The sequence below is a fragment of the Limanda limanda genome, chromosome 1 (genome assembly GCF_963576545.1).
Source record: "Limanda limanda chromosome 1, fLimLim1.1, whole genome shotgun sequence".
Taxonomy (NCBI): domain Eukaryota; kingdom Metazoa; phylum Chordata; class Actinopteri; order Pleuronectiformes; family Pleuronectidae; genus Limanda; species Limanda limanda.
In genome coordinates, this window is record NC_083636.1 from 7,497,308 (window position 1) to 7,524,931 (window position 27,624).

The 27,624-nt window shown below is 42.1% G+C and overlaps 3 protein-coding genes across 4 annotated transcripts; 1 reads left to right on the top strand and 2 right to left on the bottom strand.

Annotated features, from left to right (window-relative positions):
• Window positions 1-5,372: 5,372 nt before the first annotated feature.
• ccdc107 (coiled-coil domain containing 107) lies at window positions 5,373-13,018 on the bottom strand. 2 transcript variants are annotated; one of them, XM_061071516.1, is made up of 6 exons: window positions 12,696-13,018; window positions 11,376-11,593; window positions 10,598-10,667; window positions 10,375-10,465; window positions 9,583-9,692; window positions 5,373-7,990 (listed from the first exon to the last, which is right to left on the bottom strand). In XM_061071516.1, exons 1-6 carry the CDS (start codon window positions 12,835-12,837, stop codon window positions 7,584-7,586), a joined length of 1,038 nt encoding a protein of 345 aa, XP_060927499.1. In that variant the 5' UTR covers window positions 12,838-13,018; the 3' UTR covers window positions 5,373-7,583. The 2 variants fall into 2 exon arrangements, with proteins under 2 accessions (XP_060927499.1, XP_060927490.1); XM_061071507.1 differs by having other exon boundaries at window positions 11,376-11,596.
• Window positions 13,019-20,435: 7,417 nt separating this feature from the next.
• On the top strand, window positions 20,436-22,573 carry glipr1a (GLI pathogenesis-related 1a). Its single transcript, XM_061071709.1, has 5 exons — window positions 20,436-20,625; window positions 20,703-20,948; window positions 21,063-21,175; window positions 21,651-21,736; window positions 22,034-22,573. Exons 1-5 carry the CDS (start codon window positions 20,452-20,454, stop codon window positions 22,186-22,188), a joined length of 774 nt encoding a protein of 257 aa, XP_060927692.1. The 5' UTR covers window positions 20,436-20,451; the 3' UTR covers window positions 22,189-22,573.
• Window positions 22,574-22,671: 98 nt separating this feature from the next.
• Window positions 22,672-27,389, bottom strand: krr1 (KRR1 small subunit processome component homolog). The gene is made up of 10 exons (XM_061071719.1): window positions 27,312-27,389; window positions 26,505-26,680; window positions 25,899-26,033; window positions 25,589-25,714; window positions 24,976-25,059; window positions 24,792-24,848; window positions 24,296-24,466; window positions 23,961-24,038; window positions 23,558-23,654; window positions 22,672-23,467 (listed from the first exon to the last, which is right to left on the bottom strand). The coding sequence occupies exons 1-10, from the start codon at window positions 27,385-27,387 to the stop codon at window positions 23,319-23,321; spliced, it is 1,149 nt and encodes a 382-aa protein (XP_060927702.1). The 5' UTR covers window positions 27,388-27,389; the 3' UTR covers window positions 22,672-23,318.
• Between the last annotated feature and the right edge of the window lie 235 nt (window positions 27,390-27,624).

Genomic DNA, 27,624 nt, shown 5'->3' on the forward strand with positions numbered 1-27,624 from the left:
ATACACTACAATCTATCGATATAATCTGCATCCACTCCCGTGTCGAAAGAGTCTGCAGTAGAATCGGAAGTGAATGCAGATTATATCAATTTCCAATGCTGACAAACCAGATGTTAGTGGTGTGCTTGTGTGTTTGAAGAGTGGAAAAGGGACTCTTGTGATGCACTGCAGAAGAAGCATTAGTCCTGCAGGTGTAGTGACCCTTAACCCATGGGACCTGCGACCACATCCCTTGGTATTATTTAACATTCACTTTCTTTGACCTTTCAAGTGTGGATTTTACAATAAAGCCGACATAATGGGAATAGATCTCCAGCTAAGGTCAGTTTAGGTCATAAACCCCTCTGAAAAACATCTACTGTGATAACATTACTCCTTGTCCACACGCTGCTGCTTCAATTTAAAATGAACAAGCTGGTTCAGGATATTGGGATGCTAAATCCCTTTAATGTCTTACTAATGAGGCTATTCGTCACAGAAGATGAAGTATTAGGGACTATAGTGGGTCAAGACGGTCCATAAACGGCTGTCTGTGTACTGAACAATGCAGGAAGAAAATAGCATCCAGAGTCTCCCCTCCCCTTCTCCCTCCCTGCAATCTTTACTAAAAATAGAGCAGCCAGATCTGCTGATCTTTATAAGCAACTACAGAGAAAAATAAGTAAGCCTATATGGAAGCCAAGGACCTAGGCTGGTCCATTTTCCCTAAGAAGAACCACAGAAGCAGTCCCGGAGGGGACTGAAGGCTAGACAGGCAGCCTTGGCTGATTTCACTTGAGTAAGTTAATATCAATCAGAAATGCAGGAATGGGGAATGATACAATTTCGCTCAGTGTTGTCTGTGTCGAGGAAAAAAGAGTCTCGAGTCCGAGTGTCTTATTTCAAACTACGTTAATCTAGGCCACAGGAGGGGTAAGGGTCCATTTCATTCCAAGAGGATGTGATTGATACAGAAAATACTGAGGAAGTGGGTAAAAATACATTTTGGGCAACATCCATACTATTAACTTTTCGTTTGAAAACAGCGTTTTCATAGCATGCACGTCCTGGTGTTCACAGGAGGCACTTGGTTGTGAGTTGCAGAAAGAGCGAGGCCACGCACAATGGCAGAAGTGGCAAAATGTTGAAAGCAGTTGTATTGTTGTAAACTGCAGAATCTATCTACACAACAGCTGCTTGTAAAGACAACAGGGTCAGCAACGCTTGTAATTGTTATCAATGTTGTGTTCTCCACTGGTAGCTGAGGCTAATGCCGTTTTTTCTTCCTGAATGGGGTGATGTCAAAGGAGCCTGATGAAACCGTGAAGGTCGAAAAGACCCAATCAGCAGGCATTTGTGAATTTATGACGCAATTTGGGATTGTTTGTCGTCATTTCCAAACATCCCAGTTTCTGCTCGTCCAGATTACAATGCAGCACCAGAGTTTCAAACTAAAACAGGGACAGCAGCATTTCCAAACTTCTCCATTTTAGTGGCTCTAAAACTCCACAGTAGACTGGACAAGAGGTGTATCTGTACCAGAGTTGGTGCGTTTTCAAACAAAAAGTTAGTAGTATGGATGTAGCCTTGGTCATTAGAATAAAGCCTTGCATTGAAGTCCAGAGAAGTGCCCTTTCTTGACAAAGACACGGAGACGTTTCTGCCTTTTCAGTCTGAACTTTCTGCACTGTCCTGAAAAGACTGTCTGGAGGGTTTTTATCTGATGAAGCACAATACGTCTGCCACGCTCCCAAAGGTCTGACAACCCAATCCCGCTGACTTTAAAGACATCTATGGACCAAAAGGACAGGTCTTTGTCTGAAGCCAAAAATTTCAAACTCAGCTTTTTCTAAAGTCAATTCAAATCAGGTCCAAAAAAATAAAGGAAATTGTTGCATGTTGAGACCTTATTCTGTAACAGTGAGAGGGAAAAAAGTGACATGACAAGAAGGCCCAGTGGGCTCAGTGAACCATCTTCTTGAAAGCACCAAAATTATTACAAGAAATAAATCAAGAAAATAGACTAATCACTTCTAGTTTTGACCTCCCTCTCATTGTAACACTACTGGTAATTTGTTTATACGACAACCAGTATTTCAATATTGCATGTCTGTTAAATTGGGAGACTCACAAGAGACAGATCTAAAAACAAAGAAAGGTCAAGATCAAAAGCATCTGAGGTCAAAATGTCCCAAAAATTATATTGCACGTTGTTGTAAAACCCAACGAGTACACAAACATTCATGAGTGTTTACGCACCAACGCCTGGAAGTTCAATGCGCATGATAACATTGCACAGAAAAAGTGCAGCTTCAGTGTAGAGACTGCCAGCCGGAGCCAATAAAAACCTGTGTTAACTCCAGGGTCATTTGACCTGGAAGTGAATGATAATAATATCCGTTCCCATTGCCAACACAAGCCAGGGACCAGCGGGAAAGGGGCCAAAATGTGTGTGTATGTGCCTGGGATGGAGCTTGCCACTTATATTTATATTTGTTTATAACTTTGATACAAGGAGAATAATTTATAGATCGGAATGGTTCGGTAACATGTGAGTCTGGGGGAATAGAGGATAAAATTCCCCCACAGAAGCAGTTACTGCAGTTAAAAGTCTCAGCCATGTCATCAGATTGATGTGTCATCACAGATAGAGCTCTGCTAAGTGGGATGTAAACATTTGAGTCCATACACAAATGCAAACACTTTATAAACACTTTCATGCCCCTGAGGGTGTTTTGGGTATGATTAGAAGTCCAGTGTTGCACTGAAGGGAGTGGTGGAAGGAATTAAGATAATTTTTTCTATGCAGCCCTGCGCTAGAAACACTCTCAGCTCCATTCACAACCACAGAGTACAATACAAAACAAATTATCCAGCCAACCACAGACCCGTGGATGGAATTAGGGAGAAATCTCAGTGGAAGAAAACTGAGCTGATTAAATGTTCAGAGAGCCGAGCTAATGCGATGAATCCCAGACCTTTTTCCTGTGCTGCACGAGGGGAAGTCATTTATAAAGTCTGTACGTCTAATTAGAAGTTATGATTAGCGGGGGTGGTTTATTTCACCAGGATAGTTTGAAGAAGTCTTCAAAAATACTTTTTGCTTTGTTGGAATTAATGAGGACGGTGGCATGTATTACAGTTTGTCCTGCTCATTGATGTTCATTCCTCAGTGATTTTCTGTCTGATTCTATTTTTATATATAGTTTTTTCCACATAGAATAAATGAATAATGAGGATTTCTTATGCTGACATATGCTACAGGAACAATTTTCCTTGAGAACGTACTTCCTTTGCTGTAACTGTGTTCCTGTGGCTCCATCTGCAGGTAATGGCGGGAGCTTCTGTGCTGCCCGTAGCTTGAATCCACCTCAGGGACTGACTGCATGCTGGTTCTGACTCTGCAGATGCAAGCAAGGGGTAGAATGTTGATTGAGGTAATAATGGTTGAATTAAATGGGTCTAAATTATAGAATTAGAACACAAACCTATTGAGTTTTGTTGAATCATCCGACCATCGCCTGCAAAGTAGCATGACAAAGATGTAGTGATATTTAAAGGCTCAACAATCCATGTTTGACACAGATAGGTGATTGTGCAGGAATGATACCTTTTCTCTAGATTGTCCATAACTGGCCTGTCCACAAACTCTCCTGTGATCATATTGTTTGCCTCACACCCCTTTTTACAGTAGACATTATGCAGAGGGAATAAATCTGAAGTAGGCTCCGAAGCATATCAAAGAGGCAGTCATTGTTAAAATGATCATACACATGTATTATTCCCAATATAGAAAGGGGGAGATAAAACAGATCGTTTCATCCTTTTAATCTGTCTAATATTTATATGTCTGTGACACCCTATCTGATGGGTGAATGTAGAATGTGACAGAGGCAGACGTAAGGCACAAATTATTGGAAAAGTGGATTAAAGTGGTAATTGCAGGTTAGATGTCTCCATAAATAGAATATCTGATCATTTTATTTTCCCTTATATTATTCTATTTGTCCTGTATTCGACCAGGTGGGTCCCATTGAGATACAATATATATTGTGCCAAATTAAATGCCTTGAAACCAAATATCTTTACTTTACTATCTTAACATCAAATATTGATATGACACCAAAAAAACAGGAATGTTGCCTGCATTGCTTTTAACATGACAGGATTCTAGGTTTGTGTCCGATTTTCTCCTTTATGGCCTGAACGCAGCATTGACATGATCTATCACCTGAGAGCGTTTCTCTGCCACCATGACACTAAATCATTTTAATTCATAAATAAAACTATTATTCCTTTATCTTAATAATGTGACTTTCCTACTTCTTATCAATGACATGATACAAATACAACCAAGAAGAAAACCGTGGAGGAAGGAGATTTGAAGCTTTTGGCAGACAATTTGTCCAGTATTAGTACCAAGACTATCTATTGTGTTAAAAGGAGAAACTTAAGATGATAGCCTTTAAATGTAATATACACCTACAGTACTTTGTTTTTGTTTTATTTTCTACTAAGACAAGCTGATGATAATTTTACATAACTAGACAGTCCCTTTAGAGTGAGTTAATGTTAGCTGTGCATGTAATCCAGGGAGGTGATGTATCCGTCTGTTTGTTTGTTTGTTAGTTAGCAGGCACACACAAAAACCACTAAACAAATTTACCCCAAACTTGGTGGAAGGATGTGATATGGGTCAGGGAAGAAACCATAACATTTTGGTATGGATCTAGGATTAGGGGCAAATTCAGGAATTTTCTTTAACATAGTGAGATAGGGTGTTTCCACATTTAGGTTTAATTCCTAGTGAATTATTGTTGCTATTATTGGATCTTGATAAAAATAGAAACCATATTCAGTGAGTGTGTGACATCTTAATTGAATTTGACGGGATTATTGGGCCTTGGCGGAGGTGTTGGTCTAATAAGTGCCATTCCAGTTTTACATTATGTCAAATTTACATAATTGAACAGATTGTAAAACGCCTGTAAAGCTTTTCTGTTCACAATCTACCCAGGGATGTACAACCAACTATTACTGTGTTATTTTGATACTGAAGAAACTTTTTTCATAACTTTTTTTGTTTTATTTTCTACTAAGACAAGCCGTCAACTCCGACAGGACACGAATAATATTCAACACAGAAAGGTGACTTTGGTTTAAGGGAAAGAAACGACAGAATTGTACGAAATAATTTAAGGCAAAGATTTGTGGTACCATGTGATGATAATTTCTATACGTAAGGGTGTCGTAAGTGAAAAGGGAGGCAAACATAGTGTGTGTGGGTGGGTGTACACGTTAAATTGTTCATCCAGAATAAGGCAAGGTCTGCTGGTTGTATCATATTACACAATAAATTCTATTTTATAGAGATGTGTCCTTTTGGGCGAAAATTATAATTACGATTATTTTATTGTGATTTCTACCATATTTCAGCACGTTTTACTACACCAGCATTCAGAACCTAAAACAGTAAGACCCACCCTGATAGTACGTTGATGTTAACAACCTCAGAGCCTCATCAAGATAAACTCTCATGGATTTTAAACCACAATTTCAAAGTAGTAATTGAAACATAAGGCATAAGTGACAATTGATTGCTTTTCCTTAGTGGATTTAAGTACCATAAAAGCAGTAGAAACATTGAATTCATGTCAGTTGGCTGATCAGATGATTGTCATATTCCTTTGGGATGAGTAAATGAAAATATCATGCAGTAACATTATGCAGGCGAAAACAGTAATGGAAAATAAAACATGCATAGATATGATTGGATGGCACAGGCCCGAGTTCACACGTCTAAAACAAACATAATATTCTACAGGCTCGTCACATCAGGCAGCATTAGTGTTACTTCCTTTGTGATGATAAAAAATTGAATATATACAAAATAAAAAATGAATAAAGACTTTTATGCATTTTCTCATACAAATGTGACTGACACTTGGATTTTTAGTCCAATAGCAACCTGGGGGTGGCAGCACAGGATGGAGGAGGATTAAGATGCAACTATAAAACGATAGAACTGTCCCAGTGTGACATGAATGAAATGCAGGAATGTTGGTAGATGCCTGCATGGAGAAAGGAACAGTAAAGGCAAACTAGCAACAACACAACATGGGCCACCACCCCTTTTAGCATGTAGCATAGATTGGCATTTTCTGACAGGTAAAAACTTGAACCAATGACTTATTAATTCTGATTAAAAATGTGATTATTAGTATTATAAAATGACTGACGACAGGAGACTGCAGGACAGTGTGGGCTCTATTTTCATGTCAGCACAAAGAGTCAAACAACAAGCAATAGTAAAAGTAGATATGTTGGCATTTTCCCCTTTGTTGAACACCCTGTGGTATCTTCTAGATGTTTGTGCCTGGGTCGAGCTAACATGGTGCAGTCCCATGCTGATAATGAGGCATCACAAGGCAAAGTGTAGGTTTTTCTGAGGGATACAAAAAAAAAATGTTTCCCCACACATAAACTGGCATTTCTAGATAAGGCAGTAGCTTTGATATCTCAGAGCAGATGTGCCCAAAGTCTCAGTCTCTGTGGGCAACTGCATCCCCAAACAGAGGAGCCCATCTGAGCCTCATTACTGTGAAAAGATGGATACAGCAGCATGAGGACGGCACGGCTCTGCAGCAGGTGATTAAAACTACGCAGAACATCATCAGTATCCATCTACTGAGCATCGGAGATCTCAGTGACACAAGGCACCTGTGCAGAGCCCAAAAGGAAACTGAAAAGCAACACAAACACCTGCCGCAGCCTCTTCTCCCTGCTGAGAAACCGATAGACGTATATCTGCTGCCATACCACAACACTTAAGACCATCGTTTATCTCAAGATTTTAAACTACTGAAGTCCTCCATTTATTATGTTTTCTATAGATGACTTGATCTTTTATGCATTTTTTTTAATATTAGGACTACAACCTGTAATTTTGTAACACAATCTCTTGTTAAAACTACTGGACGGATTATCACAAAACTCTTTGTAGGAAGTGAAACAAGTCAGGGAGGATTTTTTTTTCGAATATATAATTTTCAAAGATTTCCTAAAGAATAAATTATTGCTATTGATTTTTTTTTTCTTTTTAAACAGCTCATTTAAGTGACAATTATCTAAAAGTGTGTGATATTTGGTGCAGCTTGATTGAATTTATGGCGAAAGTTGGGCCTTGGCAGGGGTATAGCTCTACTGACTGTTATTCTAGTTTTACATTAGGTAAAACTGGCATCTGACAATTGGCTGTCTCTGTACAATGTGTCTATGGATGTATAACCAACTACCACTGGGTTACTTTGAAACTGTAGAAAACCATGATATTGTAGCACACTGCTGGCCTACGAGCAAAAATAGCGCATGCACTTGCATATACCCTGTCTTGCGATGTGTACAAGATCTATAGTCCGTGCTTGTCTTTGTGTCTATAACAGGAAAATACAGCCCCATGTCTTTGGATATGAGGTTAATGTTTCTTATTAATGCTGTACATGTATGTGATGAATAGGTAGACAGCATTTTGGAAGGAAAGCCTTTCAGATAATAAATATTCATAATAACCTATTACATTTCTATACATGGCAGAATTCGTGCAGTCATTCAGGCCTGTTGCGTCGCCTGAGGCCGGACGCAGGCGACACCTCCCCAGTGTTTGGCTCATAAGAGTCCTCTAAAGAAGGCATGAGCTCACGGTCCTCAAGTCCTTCTTCCTCCTCCTCTTCTTCCTCTGCTTCCTCCTCCTCCTCCTCTTCCGCTTCTTCCTCCTCCAATGTATCTCCTTCTTGTTCTTCTTCCCCATCAGATTCCTCTGGTACCAGCTCCTTCATCTCTTCACCTTCTGTTGCAGCTTCATCTTTTGCTCCTGAATTTTTCGGAAAGTCTTTTTCCGAGGTCTCTGCTACTCCAGAGGTCTCACTGTCCCCCAGAGAAGCAGCGGCTGCAGAGAAGTCCTTTACCCCAAGGGACTCGATGAGTTGATCCAGGTTACGCTCACAGGAGGCCTCTGAAAAACAAAAAAAATGATATTAAAGCTGTGTCTCAATTCAGATAATTGAGCTGTGTCTCCTTCAGAGGTTGCATTTGCAGACCAAATGTGTAACAACGATGCAACTACTAGACTGTCCCATTTCAAAGGCTCTGCAAATATGTCCGACAAACGCATTGCATTCAACGAGTGGATCCTCTTCCGCCCAGAGTGTCCCAGGATTCATTGTGATTTGATTACAAACCGTTTTAGAGGGGATGGCCAGATGTTCAACACTCAAGTATCTGGTTTCTACTAAAACGTTCTCATCGTGTCCAACTCATGCTCTGTTGCTAGGTGACAGCAGTAAGGGTGGGACAAGCTGGTGACACTGATCACAGAAACCATCAGACAGTCAGGGCAATAAGTACATGTGATGGATTATTTTCTAAAAGCCTGTATTTAGGGGCCGAAAACTTTTAGGATGATTGGAATAACCTGAATCCCAACGGTTCACAAAATAAATTCTGTGTAATGTACATTTCTACATCACTAATTCCATCAGCAACAGTAACAAGTCATATTGTTTTCATTCACAGAATCTTTCTGATTTAGTTTTCCAGCTCTGTTAACATCAATAAACTTCCTGCAGCTGTTTTAGAGATAAAGACGACAAGAAGACATTAATTTCCCCTGTGATTATGCAATATTATAATTCTTAATTGTCTATGAAGTTTAACATTTTGTTGCTCTTATCATTTCTAGTTATTCAAATTTGTATGTATATATTTGTATTCTCTAATTTTTGTTTTAAGCCTGTTCAGCTCAACATTGTCTTCATTATACTGTGATAAAGGCGACAGAAGCACAGAAAGTCTCGGCCTAAGCAGGATGTATCTGACTGTGTCCGCAGGGTTTTGAGAGAGTATTACAAAATCTTTAAGAGAAATCAATGAGTCCTGCTCTGAAACTGAAAGACCATGATCTTAAATAAAGATAGGGACATAACCCCATACTTAAATATTCTCTTCTGAGACATTTATCCTGCCGCCACCTGAAGGTTTTAAGAGCCGTTCTCTCTGCGTGAACCAATCTGATTAAACAACACAAGATCACGTTACCAAACCACAGGCTTCCTGAAAATCATGCGAGTCCTGCTGCAGCGAAGATATGAAAAACTTCACACGCTCATGCACCAGGTGGTTTCACAGTGTAAAAGTGGATGCAAAACACTTTTCTGCAGTTATGGATCAGTGTAGCAGCGCAGGTTGAATTTAAAATTGTGGTTTTACAGGACAAGAAATACACTGATGACGCACACACAGTTTGCAGGGAGTGACTGTGGCATGAAGCTGTGTAATCTGTATTTCACTATATAAGCTGCAGTTTGTTGTTTTGTATCATCATTGTACAAATCAGTTGCTATCAGACTACGCTCTGTAACATTTCAATAGGAATATGAATGGAATATTCTATTAGCAACTAATGTCTACATAATAATCGCAATAAAGTCTGAATGACGTCAATAGTCAGAATATTGCTGACCATGTAAACATAGACAGTGTTTACAGTTGTTCTGATCTGGATTAGGCTGCAGTGTGAACACAGTCAGAGACAGCTGAGGAGCCTACCGTTTATGTTGAGCGGTGGACAGTCCATTCCTCTCTTCTTCATCAGGTAGCGGATGGTTTGTAGTTGAGACATGATCTCGTTTTTCTGCTCCTGGGCCACTGACTTCACACTGCACAGAGACGAGAGGTGAACACTACCTTGTAGTAAGAACATGCCTTAAACTGGAGGAGAAAGATATTGTGGTGACAGGAATCAGTGCAGTATCACTTTATTAATGACATCAGGGCCAGTGGTGAATTTTGAGACTAGATAATGTTTTTTGGAGGATGAAGTTTGTTGAGCAGGATTGTTTCATACAAATGAGTGTTTGACATTAAGCCTACCTTCACCTATGTAAATAGGATGGAAAAAATAATAAAAACACCTGGATACCATGGTGGGTAGGCTTAATTTACATGTGGCAGCGGTTTTGTGTTGGGAGTTTGTTTTATTTTTATTTTGACACTAATATTTGAATTTAACTCAGAATGTAAATAGGTTCCCAATATAATACCATGGAGGACATTGTCAAACATTTTAAAAATAGGCAATTTACAAATAATTGCCAGGTGATTAGAGGGTTGTCAGAATTTACATTAAAAGGGACAAAAGTTTAACACAATGGGAAACGATCCATATTTCCCTACTCATGCCAGCGAATTCACTGTATATACATCACAGGTCTGCTGAATGAGAAAAGATGCAGCCCAGTAAATAAGGATCATGTATCATGTATATGTACACAGAGTAAAAAGATGAGCTGTGGTTTGTACACCTGCGGGCCGAAGCATGTGACACTGCTGGGCACTCACCAGTTAGTGAGCGGGTCCAGCTGTGTGAGGATGGAGTTGAGCATCCGCTCGGTCTGCCCGAGTCTTTGTTCCAACTCGTTCAACTGGTTCTCTGCACAATCAAAAAGCAAACAAGAGCAGAAAGTGTCTTCATCTAAATATCGCGTGGTAACCAAATATGTGTCACCATGGAAAAAACAAACTCAGATATGCAAACAGAAATCAGAGTACACGTGATACACACCTGCCTCCACTGATTTTTTGGCCCCTTTTGCAAATTTGTCTTTCTGTGCCTGGTCGTCCGCCGACTTAATCTGAGGAGGAAAAGAACGATTGACAGATTCTCATTTTGCAACTATTGATTGTCAAAGCTAGAAATCCTCTCTCTCTCCCACACTAGTGCAGTGCACGTTCTATAAACCTGCCTATTTGAAATGGGCTGTTGTGATGCTTGTTGCAGTTTCCTTTCTGAAACTGTAAGAGTCACCTGCAGTAATTGGGTCGTGGCAAGTGAAGACCTGATGCAGGACTCAGTCCTCAAAACCCTGAAGCTGCACAAAGAGCTATTCACCTATTTGTTCAAAGTTCAGTGAAGCTAAACTCAGCGTGCAGAACCCTGAACTGGAGAATCAGTTGTCGTGGCTCTTGTTGCTAACACGCAGTAGTCGCGATCTACATTAATGAGTCACAGCCTCTGCTACAGAGCATTAGCCGACCTGTTAATTCAAAGTTTATAAATACTAAACATATCAAAATCAGAATCCACTGCCGTGTGTTCAATGTGTGAGAGGCTAAATCTGGAAAAACTCAAGACCCCATTGTGTGGACATTCTCTGGAATTCATGTCTGAAAACAGCTTTGGTTTTGCAGGCATAATACACTAGATAGTGATTTTATTTTATATTTTAAATTTTTAGGTTTGTCACGTTTGAGCTGTGCATGAGTTAATATTTTAAGACTTTTATTATTTCTCAGACGTCTCTCTGGAGGTAGAAGAGATTCAGCCCGTCTGTTTCTCTCACCTTCAGAAACTTGTAGGCTGCAAACACTCCGACTCCGATGGCGTACAGAGGCATCAGTGTGAACACGTAGCCCTTGTTGTTGTTGGTGGACTTGAACTTGTCAGCTTTCAGCTCCTGCTCCATCAGCTTCTTCATCTGCTGCATGTTCTCAGCGGTCTGAGGAGCGCCGGGGCCGTTCACGTTCATGGGCTGACCTCGGACTCCGCCTGGACCCGGACCTGCTGCCAGAAAAGTCAAAAACATGGAGTTTCATTCATTCGAGGGACGATGTCTTGGAGAAGTCAGAATTAGCTTCTGAACTAGGATTTGTTCGACAGCAGTAAAAGAAAAAGCTCCCAAAAACTTTTCATATCACATCACACTGGTTTTAGACGTTGTTTTCCTCTCATATCCGGAGTTGGGTCGATTTCCAGCTTAGGAGCTTACACTGCTTTTTTGTTGTTTATTTGTTTTAATGCAAACCAATGGAACTGAACTTTTTAATTTTGGTTCTGGGAATTTAAAAACGCTAGCGATCAATCTGCTAGCAATACATATTGACATCTTATCTTCTAATTTCTCCTTATAATAATAATACAAACGTTTAAAGCACTTTTTAAAAACAGATCTTACAAAGTGCTATGACACCAAAGCAACAAAAGAGAGAAATAAGAGTCAACAGGATGCAATGTGACAAGGAGGCCAGACAACCAGATTTACGTGGTCGTAACCAAGGGAGTGTTCAGATTAAATAAATAAATATAGAGCTATGTCAGATGTAAATTTGAAAACTTAAAAGCAGGAATATGACAGTAAAAATATATGAACAAGTAAAATAAAAGCTAAAAGTAAACAAAATAAAAACAGTAAAAACACAACATCACAAGAAAGCAGGTCTGACTCACTGACTCTGTAGCCTTTGTCATATTCCTCACTTTTCCTATGAAACTGTTTTTTTTGTTAACCTGCAATCTTTTCTCTAAATTCATGAAACATTAATATTTCTGCCATATCGTCAATTTGGCAGAACAACACGTGAAGCTCCTAGTTTAGACAAATCCTAGATCCTCCCCTGAATCTGGACGCTGAATTGTTAAAGGGACAAATGTGAGTGTTTAATGTGAGGCTTGTGATTTAAAGTGAATTGTATATTTGATGTTTGCTCCTGTGTTGGACACTGGTGAACCTAACAGACCATCACACAACTAAATCCACAAACTGCAGATACACTCCTCTAGTGTGACTTTTGGTGGGGGGGGGGCGCTAGTCAGTGCAGGCTGCAGCTGCTGTGACAGACATGAGGGAGCGCGGAGGAACCTGGGGTCTCTCTCTCCTTCTCACCTTTCCTGGAGTAGCGGGAGTCGAACCTCGTATCCTTGGCCGCGGTCCCGCCGCCGACGCCGAACATCCTCGGCAGGACGACGAAGGTGAAGAGCACGGCGGTGAAAGCCAGGGCGACTTGTTGTGATGTGGACACCACCATCCTGCACACGACGCCGAACAGCGCTCACTGCGGCCCGCTACGAGAGGGGGAGACGGCGAGGGTGGAGCAGGAAGTGTCGGGGGGGTAGTTAGGAGGAGACACAGGGAGCACAAGGCGCCATTAGAGGTGTCAAATGGTCAAAACAGGCTGTTGTGCGTGCCCAGAACAGCTGAGCTCCACTCCGCTGCCACCGGGAACAACACTTCCGGGGGGACGGCTTTTCACAATAAAAGCCTTCACGAAAAATCACGCCGTTGTTTAAGCTGCTCATTAATATCTCATTTCCCATCGGTGTTTTTTTATATTTCAAAACTATGATGATTCACACAAGGAGTGGGGGGAACAGAGGGGCCAATTTTATAATAATATGAATATGAATAACTTTATTTATATATCACGTATCTAAACACTTTTACAAAGTACTCCCAAAATACAATACATACTATGAGCAAAGCTTGCTAGCTCTGTTCAAACACATGCTGTTCTTCTAAAAAGCCTGGAAATGTTTTCGACAATTTTTTATATTAATTGTTAGTAGGCTATTCAGTGACGTGTTTTTAAAGGTTCAGTGTGTAAGATTTAGTGACATCTGGTGGTGAAGTTGCATGTTGCAGCTGAATACCCCTCACCTCAGCCTCTAAATGGGTTCAGTTTGTCTATACAGGGCTACTGTAAAAAACATGGCAGCCTCTATAGAGAGGACCCACTTCCGATATATATATATATAAAGTATCTAAATATAAAGTCCCATTGTAGGGTAAAGAAAACAACAATTCATATAATTAAGATGAAACACACAGTGAAAACATCACAAAGATTATTTTATATTAAATTTCTGCCAATAGATCCCTTTCACCTAACTCGTACACACTGAACCTTTAAAGTCTATTGACAGGACAGAGGCACTTCAAGGACAAGTCAGATTTTAGCTTGGGCCAGTTTTGCCCAGTAATTGCAAACATAATGCTTTCCAGAAGGCAGTTGAACAAACATGCATTTTGCTGGAGTGAGATGGACCCATGAGGTTTTGCAGGAAACAGTGGGTTCTGTTAATGTCCTCTAATGTTTGTGTGGTTTTGTTCACACCCCTTTCAATACTGGTGTAATATGAGTGCCATAAAATCTTCACTTAATGAACTCTATAGAAGATAACTGCTTCTATAGATCTGCGTGAAGTGTAATTTACTAGAGTTTTTCAGGAGGAATTGAGAAAAAGAGACACCTAGTTCATATGTAAGTAATGGAGCAGGTGTTTATACAGTAATAGTGTGTGTTTGTCTTAACACTTTACCACAAGTGGCTGGCATCTGTGTTATTCCTAATAGTTGAGCTGCAGGCCTCTGCATCCCTGACCTCCGAGAACAGACTTTGCACAAATAGCAAACATTAAATTAGAAAAAGCAACACATTTCTTTTGGTATACACTCCAGTTGTGTGTGTCTGGAACAGAACTATACATTCTTCAAATACATTACTCTAAATGCCACTTTTATTGAGTCTGATTTTATGGGCCTGCACTGAAAAAGTGAATTCACAATTTTATAAATCGGTAATACATTTAATATTTAATAAAATAATGATCAACATATATGATTGTTTCCACTGGGCAAGTTGAATGTTGAAAACTTTGCTCACTCTTGTGCATCTGCTAACCCAGGCTTTTCCTTAGCAGTTTTCACATATCTATTATTTAGATATTATATATTATTATATATTATTTATCTACTTATATAAGTCCCAGTTTAAAAGCAGCAAAAAATAAGGCTAAAAAAAATCACATCTAAGGCACAAACAGAGACCATAGCTAGATATGAGGTAGACCTGTTCTGAGTCAGTGATGAAAAAAAGACAGTAAATCATGTTTTAAAGATTTGAACTCACTATCTATAATACACAGTGTGAGTGATACATTAAATAAAACACATTGTTGAGTGTATTTATATCCCAAGACAAAATGTGAGGGTCAAATTTGGGCAGCTGAAAAGTTAACTCTGTGTGTGTGGTAATTGCTCCTCTCCTCCAGGTGGAGGCACTGTAGGACCATACAAAAGTTGTGGTTTTAACATTGAAATAAGATAAAAACACAGTGACTGTGAGTTGTTGTGTCATATAAAGACAATATTTGACCGTGTGTGTGTGTCTCCATCAATATAAAGAGTCTGGGTCTCGTTGTGTTACTCAGGCTGAGCTGCAGCGTCTATTCTCAGGTGTGATCCCACCACTGAGCGGTACGGGGGCTTTGACCTGCTCCGTCTCCGACCTGGGCCGGTGCGCCCCTCCTCAGACGACCTGGTGGTCCCGGGCTCCCCCAGAAGAACCATATCGACACCGACCTTAGTGCGGACACCCGATCAGCACAGTCCGCTGCAGCTCAGAGCTCCAGAGCTCCACCGATCCTCCAGACTCAGCCTCCCGGACACTGGGATCACTGGTGCGCGCCACCGCACCCGGCGACAGCTTCTTCATCCAGAGAGGTGGAGAGGTGCTGCTACACTGTGACGTCATCAGGGGGACACGCTCCTGCGCGATAATAATAATAATCATCATCATAATAATACTATTTATATCGCACTCAAAAAAAATAAATTAAGTCGTAAAATAATAAATCAAATAGTAAAAAATTACATTTGACTAAGACCACCCGGATACATTTGAATTCCCATGTATTTTGAATGAATGTTGAAGTAACAGGAAGGTCAGACAGGGAGAGGTTCTCCATAAAAGAGATTTCAGAATAAAATCTTACTTTCCACCGAAAAAATAAAGAACTCTGCTAACTGCTAAGCTTTATTGTGAACTTGTTCTAGTTTGAGATTGTGTGGCAGCAAGTGGCACAGGAAACATTACATTTTATAGGTTGGAAACATTTAGTCTAACAGAAACTCAGAGAAGTGACAGGGATCTGGAATTTAACTCCATTCAGTCAAATTCAAACTGTACTTTTAGTTTCTATCTTTGCCACCATATGGCGCAGGACCGTGTCCGCTGATGACGTCACAGTGTAGCAGCACCTCTCCACCTCTCTGGATGAAGAAGCTGTCGCCGGGTGCGGTGGCGCGCACCAGTAATCCCAGTGTCCGGGAGGCTGAGTCTGGAGGATCGGTGGAGCTCCGGAGCTCTGAGCTGCAGCCGACTGTGCTGATCGGGTGTCCGCACTAAGGTCGGTATCGATATGGTTCTTCTGGGGGAGCCCGGGACCACCAGGTCGTCTGAGGAGGGGTGCACCGGCCCAGGTCGGAGACGGAGCAGGTCAAAGCCCCCGTACCGCTCAGTGGTGGGATCACACCTGAGAATAGACGCTGCAGCTCAGCCTGAGTAACACAACGAGACCCAGACTCTTTATATTGATGGAGACACACACACACACACGGTCAAATATTGTCTTTATATGACACAACAACTCACACTCACTGTGTTTTTATCTTATTTCCATGTTAGAATCACAACTGTTTGATGATCCTACACTGCCTCTACCTGGAGGAGAGGAGCAATGACCAAACACACTCGAGCTGCTTTCACACATGATCTGAACTTTGGATAATCTCCTCAACTTCTCTGGAGGGGTTGTATGGATGAAGACACATTTGACTGATTCCTGTGTTGCAGTTATACAGAGGAGAATAGATACAACTAAGAATTTTTTTGTAGGCCAGAGAGTAACAACAAATGTCATATTAGAATTTTTTTTTCTTTTTAATTTCATTAATTTCAAATATAACAGACTTCAGAACTCTGTAACCAAGTGCTCTGGATCAGTAAAAACACAGGGAAGTATGGAAATGAAAATGGAAAACCAAAGAATGTGATGGTAAATTGGAGCAGCTGAAAAGTTCTGTGTATGTGTGGTTATTGCTCTTCTCCTCCAGGTGGAGGCACTGTAGGACCATAAAAACAGTTGTGGTTTTAACAAGGAATTAAGATAAAAACACAGTGACTGTGAGTTGTTGTGTCATATAAAGACAATATTTGACCGTGTGTGTGTGTCTCCATCAATATAAAGAGTCTGGGTCTCGTTGTGTTACTCAGGCTGAGCTGCAGCGTCTATTCTCAGGTGTGATCCCACCACTGAGCGGTACGGGGGCTTTGACCTGCTCCGTCTCCGACCTGGGCCGGTGCGCCCCTCCTCAGACGACCTGGTGGTCCCGGGCTCCCCCAGAAGAACCATATCGACACCGACCTTAGTGCGGACACCCGATCAGCACAGTCCGCTGCAGCTCAGAGCTCCAGAGCTCCACCGATCCTCCAGACTCAGCCTCCCGGACACTGGGATCACTGGTGCGCGCCACCGCACCCGGCGACAGCTTCTTCATCCAGAGAGGTGGAGAGGTGCTGCTACACTGTGACGTCATCAGGGGGACACGCTCCTGCGCGATAATAATAATAATCATCATCATAATAATACTATTTATATCGCACTCAAAAAAAATAAATTAAGTCGTAAAATAATAAATCAAATAGTAAAAAATTACATTTGACTAAGACCACCCGGATACATTTGAATTCCCATGTATTTTGAATGAATGTTGAAGTAACAGGAAGGTCAGACAGGGAGAGGTTCTCCATAAAAGAGATTTCAGAATAAAATCTTACTTTCCACCGAAAAAATAAAGAACTCTGCTAACTGCTAAGCTTTATTGTGAACTTGTTCTAGTTTGAGATTGTGTGGCAGCAAGTGGCACAGGAAACATTACATTTTATAGGTTGGAAACATTTAGTCTAACAGAAACTCAGAGAAGTGACAGGGATCTGGAATTTAACTCCATTCAGTCAAATTCAAACTGTACTTTTAGTTTCTATCTTTGCCACCATATGGCGCAGGACCGTGTCCGCTGATGACGTCACAGTGTAGCAGCACCTCTCCACCTCTCTGGATGAAGAAGCTGTCGCCGGGTGCGGTGGCGCGCACCAGTAATCCCAGTGTCCGGGAGGCTGAGTCTGGAGGATCGGTGGAGCTCCGGAGCTCTGAGCTGCAGCCGACTGTGCTGATCGGGTGTCCGCACTAAGGTCGGTATCGATATGGTTCTTCTGGGGGAGCCCGGGACCACCAGGTCGTCTGAGGAGGGGTGCACCGGCCCAGGTCGGAGACGGAGCAGGTCAAAGCCCCCGTACCGCTCAGTGGTGGGATCACACCTGAGAATAGACGCTGCAGCTCAGCCTGAGTAACACAACGAGACCCAGACTCTTTATATTGATGGAGACACACACACACACACGGTCAAATATTGTCTTTATATGACACAACAACTCACACTCACTGTGTTTTTATCTTATTTCCATGTTAGAATCACAACTGTTTGATGATCCTACACTGCCTCTACCTGGAGGAGAGGAGCAATGACCAAACACACTCGAGCTGCTTTCACACATGATCTGAACTTTGGATAATCTCCTCAACTTCTCTGGAGGGGTTGTATGGATGAAGACACATTTGACTGATTCCTGTGTTGCAGTTATACAGAGGAGAATAGATACAACTAAGAATTTTTTTGTAGGCCAGAGAGTAACAACAAATGTCATATTAGAATTTTTTTTTCTTTTTAATTTCATTAATTTCAAATATAACAGACTTCAGAACTCTGTAACCAAGTGCTCTGGATCAGTAAAAACACAGGGAAGTATGGAAATGAAAATGGAAAACCAAAGAATGTGATGGTAAATTGGAGCAGCTGAAAAGTTCTGTGTATGTGTGGTTATTGCTCTTCTCCTCCAGGTGGAGGCAGTGTAGGACCATAAAAACAGTTGTGGTTTTAACAAGGAATTAAGATAAAAACACAGTGACTGTGAGTTGTTGTGTCATATAAAGACAATATTTGACCGTGTGTGTGTGTCTCCATCAATATAAAGAGTGTGGGTCTCGTTGTGTTACTCAGGCTGAGCTGCAGCGTCTATTCTCAGGTGTGATCCCACCACTGAGCGGTACGGGGGCTTTGACCTGCTCCGTCTCCGACCTGGGCCGGTGCACCCCTCCTCAGACGACCTGGTGGTCCCGGGCTCCCCCAGAAGAACCATGTCGATACCGACCTAAGTGCGGACACCCGATCAGCACAGTCCGCTGGAGCTCAGAACTCCAGAGCTCCACCGATCCTCCAGACTCAGCCTCCCGGACACTGGGATCACTGGTGCGCGCCACCGCACCCGGCGACAGCTTCTTCATCCAGAGAGGTGGAGAGGTGCTGCTACACTGTGACGTCATCAGGGGGACACGCTCCTGCGCCATAATATTTAATCATCATAATATTGGTATTTATATCGCACTCAAAACAAATAAATAAAGTCGTAAAATAATAAATTAAAGTTGTTTTGGACGGGGAAGTTAAAACTGAACAATTTAACCACAATCTCCAAAGGAATAAAAAACTAAAGAACTCTGCTAGCTGATAAGCTTTATTGTGAACATGTTCTATAGTTTGAAATTGTGTGGCAGAAAGTGGCGCAACAAACATTTCATTTTATTTGTTTGAAACTTTACTTCTAACTGAGAAACTCAGAGAAGTGACAGTGATCTGGAATTAAACTCCATTCAGTCACATTCAAACTTAGTTGCAGTTTCTATCGTTGCCACAAGATGGCCCGGGAGCGTGGCCGGCCGATGACGTCACAGTGTAGCAGCACCTCTCCACCTCTCTGGATGAAGAAGCTGTCGCCGGGTGCGGTGGCGCGCACCAGTGATCCCAGTGTCCGGGAGGCTGAGTCTGGAGGATCGGTGGAGCTCTGGAGCTCTGAGCTGCAGCGGACTGTGCTGATCGGGTGTCCGCACTAAGGTCGGTGTCGATATGGTTCTTCTGGGGGAGCCCGGGACCACCAGGTCGTCTGAGGAGGGGCGCACCGGCCCAGGTCGGAGACGGAGCAGGTCAAAGCCCCCGTACCGCTCAGTGGTGGGATCACACCTGAGAATAGACGCTGCAGCTCAGCCTGAGTAACACAACGAGACCCAGACTCTTTATATTGATGGAGACACACACACAGCAAATATTGTCTTTATATGACACAACAACTCACACTAGCTGTTTTTTAAATCGTATTTCAATTTTAAATCCACAACTGTTTGGTGGTCCTATAGTACAGTGCACCACCTGTTCCAAAACGTAACAGTGATAATTCATTCTGGACTAAAGTGGAGAGCTGACCAACAGACTGACACTACTGCTACATGAGCCATGTTTTTACAGGAGCTAAAAACACGGGGAAGTATGGAAATGAAAGTGAAAAAACAAAAGCTAACATGAAGAAATATCTCAGTACAAATACATTTGGACTTGCCTCCTGGTTTGGTGCATTAAACTGCAAAACATCTCAATCACACACACACACACATTCAATCTACTAAAATCATAATTTAGCATGCAATCAATGTTCCACTCTGCTTCTCAACTAATTTGTCATTTCCAATTCACCACACTGAATTTCACACCTTCATAGCACACAGGATGTGATAAAGGCCAGAGGATTCTATTTAAAGCATTCTATTTAAATAAAGACTGGGTTAACTATGAAATATATTAACACGCCTCCTGTCAGAACATCTGTTACATCCTCTTCCTCTTGACTGTGTAATTTCCTGTGACAGTTTGACTGCTGATGTGCCTTCACTCGTGCAAGTTGATCTTTTGAACCATGAGCAGCATGATGGGGCTCGTGTGGCTGTGGTTCTGGATCTTCCTGGACTCTGGGGCGTCTTCAGTCTCGCTGCCAGAAACAACCGACAGCAGGTTCATTGACGAATGTGTGAGGGAGCACAACAAGGCACGGTCGTCTGTCAGCCCACCTGCAACTAACATGCTGTACATGGTAGGTGAAGCAGACACTTTGAGAGCTGCTCAGTATGAGGGACGGTTGACTGATCTTTTCTGCCTCTGCTTATCCAGACCTGGGACGAGGGCCTATCCCTCATTGCAAAAGCATGGGCAGAGAAATGCGTGTTTCAACACAACCCCAAACTCAAAGATGACCCCAGCGTGCACCCCAATTTCTCCTCTGTGGGGGAGAACATATGGACGGGCTCACCCTCCTTATTTGATGTGACAAGAGCCATGAAGAAATGGGTGGATGAGAAGGATCACTACAACTACAAGGGGAACAAATGCAGCTCAATCTGTGGCCACTATACACAGGTTTGTCCCAAAAAAATAAGGTGCTTATTCTGTGTTTGCCAATTTGTGTTAAAAGTCACAAACCCTTACAGAGACTTTGGTCTGCAATGAACAATGTTACCATGTTGTTTCCAGGTTGTGTGGGGAAGCAGCTACAAGGTTGGTTGTGCAGCACATCTGTGCCCAGGTGGTGTCGCTGGTTTTGATTCCAGGGAGGGTGTTGTTTTTGTCTGCAACTATGCTACAGCGTGAGTTGAACACCACAAACCACACCTTAAGAGTTGTAGATGTTAATTGGTTCAACCGATGACAGGAAATTATCAGCAACGAGGATCCTACGCACATGTATTGTGAGGGAATATAAAATCTGATGTAATCTTAAATCACTGTATGATAGAGATCCATTGCTTTCCAAAATATATCAGACATCAGTGACCCACATGGCTTTACTGCTAACACACACACCAAACACACACACACACACACACACACACACAAATTGGCACTCTCTAGCCCTAACATTAACCATCCCTACTACATGCTTAGCCCTAACCTTGATATCACCCTAAACCTTAAAGCAAGATTTAACCCTCAAACTGATCTTTGAAAATGAGGACAGGACAACATTTCTTAAAGGAGAGTTTTGAGCACAGGGAACAACCAGATATCTTCTACCTACAACATGTGAAAGTGATTGAACTTTGATGATTGTGCCTCGTGCAGGGGTAACATGAACTCAGCGAAACCATATGAATCTGGAGGAGCAGCCTGCTCTGGATGTACAGGCTCCTGTGTGGACCGTCTCTGCCGTGAGTACTCAATCCTGTTTGATGTGATGCAAATATTCCGTCCAGTCCTTTACATTTTGTTTTAAAAAACACTTTTAGGACATTTTTGTCAAATATTTTCCTCTTTTTGAGGTCACCTGTAGAAAAGCCACATCACAAACCTTTTAGAATCTTTCGAATGCCACCAACAAGTCACTTAATAAAAGGCTGAAAAAAGGGGTGGAGTACACCCAATACTCAGAGAACAACAACCATTCACACTTGTGCTTTTAAATGTTACAAACTAAAAGGAGCCACCTCTTCTTCTGCTGTTTCCAGGCTACAACTGGAGCCCAGAGGGAGTCCCTGCCAAAGCTTCGACTTACCCCGACTACTTGAATATTGTGATTGTCCGGCCCATGGGTCTCCTCCTCACCTTCATCACAGCATTTGCTCTCCGCTACCTCTACCCTGACGTCTTCTGCTATGAATAGTTTCCCCCGTTTACACTTGAGCAACCAATACATCTGAGTCGGACAGTGTTAAGCTAAAGATCTTGAGAAATCACATTCAAGAGGACAAGAACATGTTTGATAACACCGTGACTGTTTGACCTTTGACCACTAAAATCTGAGTCGGCGTGTTTTAAAGTGAATGTCTGTACATACTCTAGGTAGATGGTAAAAACATAATGCCTCCTTATCTTACCCAATCCCCACTACTCCCTCTCCCCGATCTAACCCCCCACTAACACCCCTTTACCCTCCTACCCCCAACCTTCCTTGTGGATATGTACTGAACATAATATTGTGTAAGTATAGTTCATGAAAGCTCTCTCTGATTCTAGATAATTAGTCATAAGAAGTTACTCCTTCCGGTGATAAAGTTTGTCTTACTGCTCATTAAGAGCTCTGGGTCGGAGCACTTCACTCTGACAACTGAGCAAATCAAAAATAAACCACATCTCCTCCAACCAGTTCAGTTTCCCACTTCATTTATTTCCAGATTCATATAAGAATATTGTTGCCAGATGGGATACAATTCCCCAATGTCTGTCACTGATTTATCACGCTCACAAGAACATCGCGACCTTGACCTTTGACCACCAAAATCGTATCAGGTCATCCTTTAGTCCAATTGAACATATGTACCACATTTGAGGAAATTCCCTCAAGTCATCACTGTGATATTACGTTCACTAGGATGTATCTCTCGTCTCTGGCCACTGGCTGTCTGCAGCCCGGAGGCATAAAAACAAGAGGCAAGTTTTGTCTGTCTGATTCCGACTCCTGTACACACCAGTCTTTATTAAAGAAGAAAATATATTTTTCCATATTTAAATACTGACCTGACCTTACAAAATCTGGGCAATTGTGATCAATAGAAGACAACAGGTGAGGGATACAGGAGTGTCAAACAGTTGGTCTTCAGAGAGAGAATGTACAAGAATAAAAAAGAAATTCATCACAACAACATAGTTCAATATAACATCTGTGACAGTTTGTGTGTTTAGGTGGAAGCACACACAGCTTGTCTGAAGCTCCATCCTCTCTGTGTGAGTCCTTACTCCGTCCAACACGCATCACATCACATGTGTAGCGACAGTGCAGTGGTCGGCCTGGGATTAGCTTTTGCTTTTCGATTTGCTCTTCTTCTTCTTCTTGTCTGTGGGAGGGGGAGCTGGGTTCACTGGCGGCGCTCCCAGCTTCTTGGTTTTGGCCTTTCGTACTTTCTCCTTCAGGGCATTGATGTCCAGCTTTCCGTCTGTAGGAGCTGTGACACAGTCAGAACGGGGGTCAGTCATACTATCAGATTCAGACACGTTTTGTAGTTCAGATAAAAAGTTTGTTTCTGCGGTTCTACCTTTAGTGGTCTTCTTCATTAAAGGCTTCTCTTTCGGAGGAATGAAAGCTTTGTTGCGTTCTTCCTGCTTCTTGGTCAGCGCCTCTGCTTGTTTGACCTGAGAAAGAGGAACAATGACAGTCACTTCTCACAATATGTCATTCTTTCTTCTGCGGTTTAGGACGAGTCACTGCAGTATTTTACAGGTTAATAAGTCAACATATAAGTAGACACTGCTCTCTGACAACTTCTTCTTTCTCCCCCTTAATACTCTGAAGCCCTGATAATACTCGTGGGCCGGGCCTCCATCAGATCCTTCATACTCAGAGCTGATTGAGTTTTAAGTTTGTAAAACCCCAGCTCGAGGACGGCTGGACTTTGTTGCTGTCGTCTCAGTCGTGTGAACACGCTCCGGTTGACTCACCTTAATTTCCTCCATCTTCTTCCTCTTTTTCACGCTCTCACGCAAGAAGAATTCTCCAGTGGCCAGTTCTTTGTCAACCTACAAAAGATTAAACAAGTTAAAACATGTTTGAATAATTACAGGATTTTTCCTTCAGCTCCTTCTATAAATAGTTTACAATGAATTGCATCTTCGGATTTTAATCATCTTGACTTATATAATACATGTGTTGGTGGTCTATGGCACAGTACAAATTTGAGTGTATGTGATGCTTCTTGATAAAAACAAGCCAACCATTCTTCATTACACAATGCTAAGGTAGTTTTAGAGAAATGGAGTTTCAAGCGTGTGCTGACCTTGCTGTCTGGCTGTGGTGGAGGGAACGGTGTGTACTCCTTCTTCACGCTCTTCTTCTTGGGCTGCTTGCGCTTGGACAGGTGCTTGTGGCGGAACGTGGGCAGAAAGCGTTCCCAGCTCTGAACCCGCAGGTCAGGGTCTTTGGACAGCTCCCGCTTGATCATGAGCGTCTGATGATGCCAAACAAACCAGTAAGGAAAGAGAGGACGAGGAGTGAGTGCATGACAAACTGGGATACTTGCTGTGCTGGTGATGCACCATCAACACTGGCTGTCACTATAGAAGTACACAGGTGCCTCTTTCATGCCCTCAGCTCTAGGTCGCGCCAGCCTTGGCGTTCAAACCCAGAGAGATTTATTTCAGTCACGACATCAAGAACAAGGATGGAAAATATCTTCACTGGGCATGAAGGCTGCCTGTGCAAGTCGGACCAGTACTACTGCTGTGGCAGAACGCCTCTGTGCAGCTGCGTTTCCTTCAGCAGCCTGAACGTACCTTGATGTTGTAGATGGGGTGGATGTTCTTCATCGTGTCCATCACCACTTTGCGAACCTGAACAGAGGAGACAAATATGATTTAAACGACTCTACGTCCTCATTTCTTTGAGCTATTCTGATTTCAATATTAAGTCCAATAACAAATAAGTTACTCCCACCAGGAGTCCAAGCTGGGTTCTTACCTCCTTCAGGCCGTTGTAAGGCCCCAGGGCCGACACTGTGTTGCCCTGCACCATCACATAGCAGTTGGTTAAAAGCTCTAATGCCTGGAGGGAAGAAACAGGAGAGCGAAGTTAACAGCACTGATAAATTGTTCCATTGATACGGTCAGATACTGTGGCCTATTAGAGGAAATGCTGCCCCCTAGAGAAATATACAATGAAATGCACCAGAGACAAAGTAAAGTCAAAGAACCCTGTAAAAACTGTGGCTTTGTTCACATAGTAGCTCAATTATTAAAATCGTAGGTTTTTCCTATCATATGAAACAGGGTTAACATTTACAATGCTTAATAAATAAAGAACAAATAGCTGAGTATTTTGATTTGAATATTGAATATTTCTTAATAAAAGAAACATCTTTTATATTTACTGCAGCATTGGAGCAAACACTTTACTGGGACAGGTTTAAGCACTTCAGCCTTCTGAAGTGCTTAAAGTGAAGTGATGGAATTAAGTTACTGGAGCCCACAGTCTTAATTCTAGGGTCAAGAACAAATAAAAAAAAGTAGAAGTGCTGCAGCCCAACAGATATGATAGGTGTTCGATAAAAACTGAACGCTGGTATGGTCCTCACTTTTAAGGTGGAACCCTTGGGACCGATCAGCCGCTGTCTTCGCTTCACAAACCGCTCTCTGTTCCTCACCAGGGTTCCGATTTTGATGATGTCACAGGCCCCGTCGTCCTGTAATATCCGAACAGCCTGGAAGTAAAAACAACAGCATGAAGGGGTAACAGAGCGACGTAATAATTAGACCCCACGGCAGCTGCTACTGCTGTGAGTGTTTGAATAAGCAGTGTGAGGTTCAGAAAACAAAATGTTAAACCACTTTAAATCAGTAGACCACAACCGAACATATCCTTTGTGGGGGCATAGTGATCATCACCTGTTCAAACGGGACACTCCTGGCCAGCAGCTTGATGAGGTCTCTGGCTCTTAAGATGGCGTACGGGTCAAACGTTTTCTTGGTGGTGTTAACTGTCATGCTGCCTTCGATCAGGTCCAGAGACACTTTTATGTGCTGAGAGAAACATAATCCACATAACACAGGATTAAAACGGTTTGAAGTCAATCAGCAATAGCTGAATTACATAATACAGACATACACCTTAGTCTGACGAGGAAGGGATGTTTTTTATTCAGATTTACTTGTATTTCAGCTGGAATGACACATTGATTAATGACTTCTAAACATTTGTCCATGTCCTCCACCTCATGTGACCCAAACTGCAGCAACCACAATATGCATTTAATGTCAATTAATAAAATCATCCACACAATCAAGAGATGACATGGTTTCATAATCTATTAAGTACAAACTACAAATAGAGTTGTTTGAGAAGGAATAGGTTATCAGTGTCTGACTTAATTTATTGATCTATGTAAGCGACCAATGAAAACAAATTCCTATTGCCTGCAGACATATTTATTCCGGGACAACATGGAGTGTTTGGGTTGTTTTCAGGGCATTGTGTTCCAAGAGGAAACTTACAGTCTCTCCTAAAGCTTTCTCCACGAGCGGCCAGCACTCTCTCAGGTAGGCTTCTCTGTATTTAGGGAAGAGGGTGGCGAAGCTGCTCTCCTCCAGGAGACCCCGGGGGTTGTCATCTTTGGTGAAGGGCGACTCTTTCCATCCATCGGGAACAGTGAGGAGATCAGATTCATCCCCTGGATGACACAGACATCAGAACCAAGATGTTTTCACTCCATGTCACTCAAACACAGACGCCATCATAATGACATTATAAACCATAATATAAATACAAATTAAACAAGGACAACCATTTTTTTAAATTTTAGGTATATACATATATCACCACCAGAACTCCAATTACAAATAGAAAGTAATCTAAAGGATGGATGGTTCACAGAGACAGCTGAGGACTGTGGCAGCCACATTTAATAATTTATCACAGGGCAGCTGACAAGTAGGACATATCAACATCCTGTATGTTAACCAGGTCATAGAGTTTGATGCGTAGATGTAAAGAGCACAGGGCACATGTCCTAGTTTACAGAGGTGTTACCGCAGTGTTTTTAATATGATCCAAGATCACTAACATTACAGCTAGAAGATTTCAAGAGTATGAACCGTTCATTTCTGTTAGTTTTCTTTGGAGAGTTACATGAAACACATGTTGACAACCCAGCTCAGCTCACACTTGTTAGCTCCGGTCGCGTGTCTCACAACCCGACATCTAAACACAGGGGTGAGCAGACCAGTTCCGCCAGGTTTCACACAGGGTCGACGGTCGGGTGTCCGGAAACAGTTTCTAACTCCACAGCGTCAAAGACTCACCTTCGTTTTTAGTCTTTTTAGCCTTTTTCCCAGTTTGTGTTTCACTCACGCCGTCTCCCGTCGTGGAGGACGCCATTGTTGAGTGGATATGGAAGTGACGCACAGGGTTTTCTTCTTCGCGTGTATTGCTCGATGAAGTTTTTTAATCAGATAACCACAGCGCCACCTTGCTGCCAAACATGGAAGCTTGTGTAAGTGAGCACGTCTAAAATGCTTGTCTTTTAGCTAAATATTTCATTTAACCAGATGTTTACTTGTATTGAAAGAGAAACACAATGGAGCACTTGTTGTAACAAATATAAAGACTTGAAAT

What these genes read in the sequence shown, in the direction of transcription:
- ccdc107 (XM_061071507.1), bottom strand. Translation starts at nt 12,837, where the DNA reads ATGGTGGTGTCCACATCACAACAAGTCGCCCTGGCTTTCACCGCCGTG. An exon ending in CTCCCGCTACTCCAGGAAAG is followed by an intron (nt 11,597 to 12,695) that starts GTGAGAAGGAGA and finishes CTTTTCTGGCAG; the next exon opens with CAGGTCCGGGTCCAGGCGGA. An exon ending in CTGGACCCGCTCACTAACTG is followed by an intron (nt 9,693 to 10,374) that starts GTGAGTGCCCAG and finishes GTCTCTGTGCAG; the next exon opens with TGTGAAGTCAGTGGCCCAGG.
- glipr1a (XM_061071709.1), top strand. Translation starts at nt 20,452, where the DNA reads ATGAGCAGCATGATGGGGCTCGTGTGGCTGTGGTTCTGGATCTTCCTG. An exon ending in CAACTAACATGCTGTACATG is followed by an intron (nt 20,626 to 20,702) that starts GTAGGTGAAGCA and finishes CTGCTTATCCAG; the next exon opens with ACCTGGGACGAGGGCCTATC. An exon ending in TCTGTGGCCACTATACACAG is followed by an intron (nt 20,949 to 21,062) that starts GTTTGTCCCAAA and finishes TGTTGTTTCCAG; the next exon opens with GTTGTGTGGGGAAGCAGCTA.
- krr1 (XM_061071719.1), bottom strand. Translation starts at nt 27,387, where the DNA reads ATGGCGTCCTCCACGACGGGAGACGGCGTGAGTGAAACACAAACTGGG. An exon ending in ACCCCATCTACAACATCAAG is followed by an intron (nt 24,467 to 24,791) that starts GTACGTTCAGGC and finishes TGGCATCATCAG; the next exon opens with ACGCTCATGATCAAGCGGGA. An exon ending in AGAAGATGGAGGAAATTAAG is followed by an intron (nt 23,655 to 23,960) that starts GTGAGTCAACCG and finishes CCTCTTTCTCAG; the next exon opens with GTCAAACAAGCAGAGGCGCT.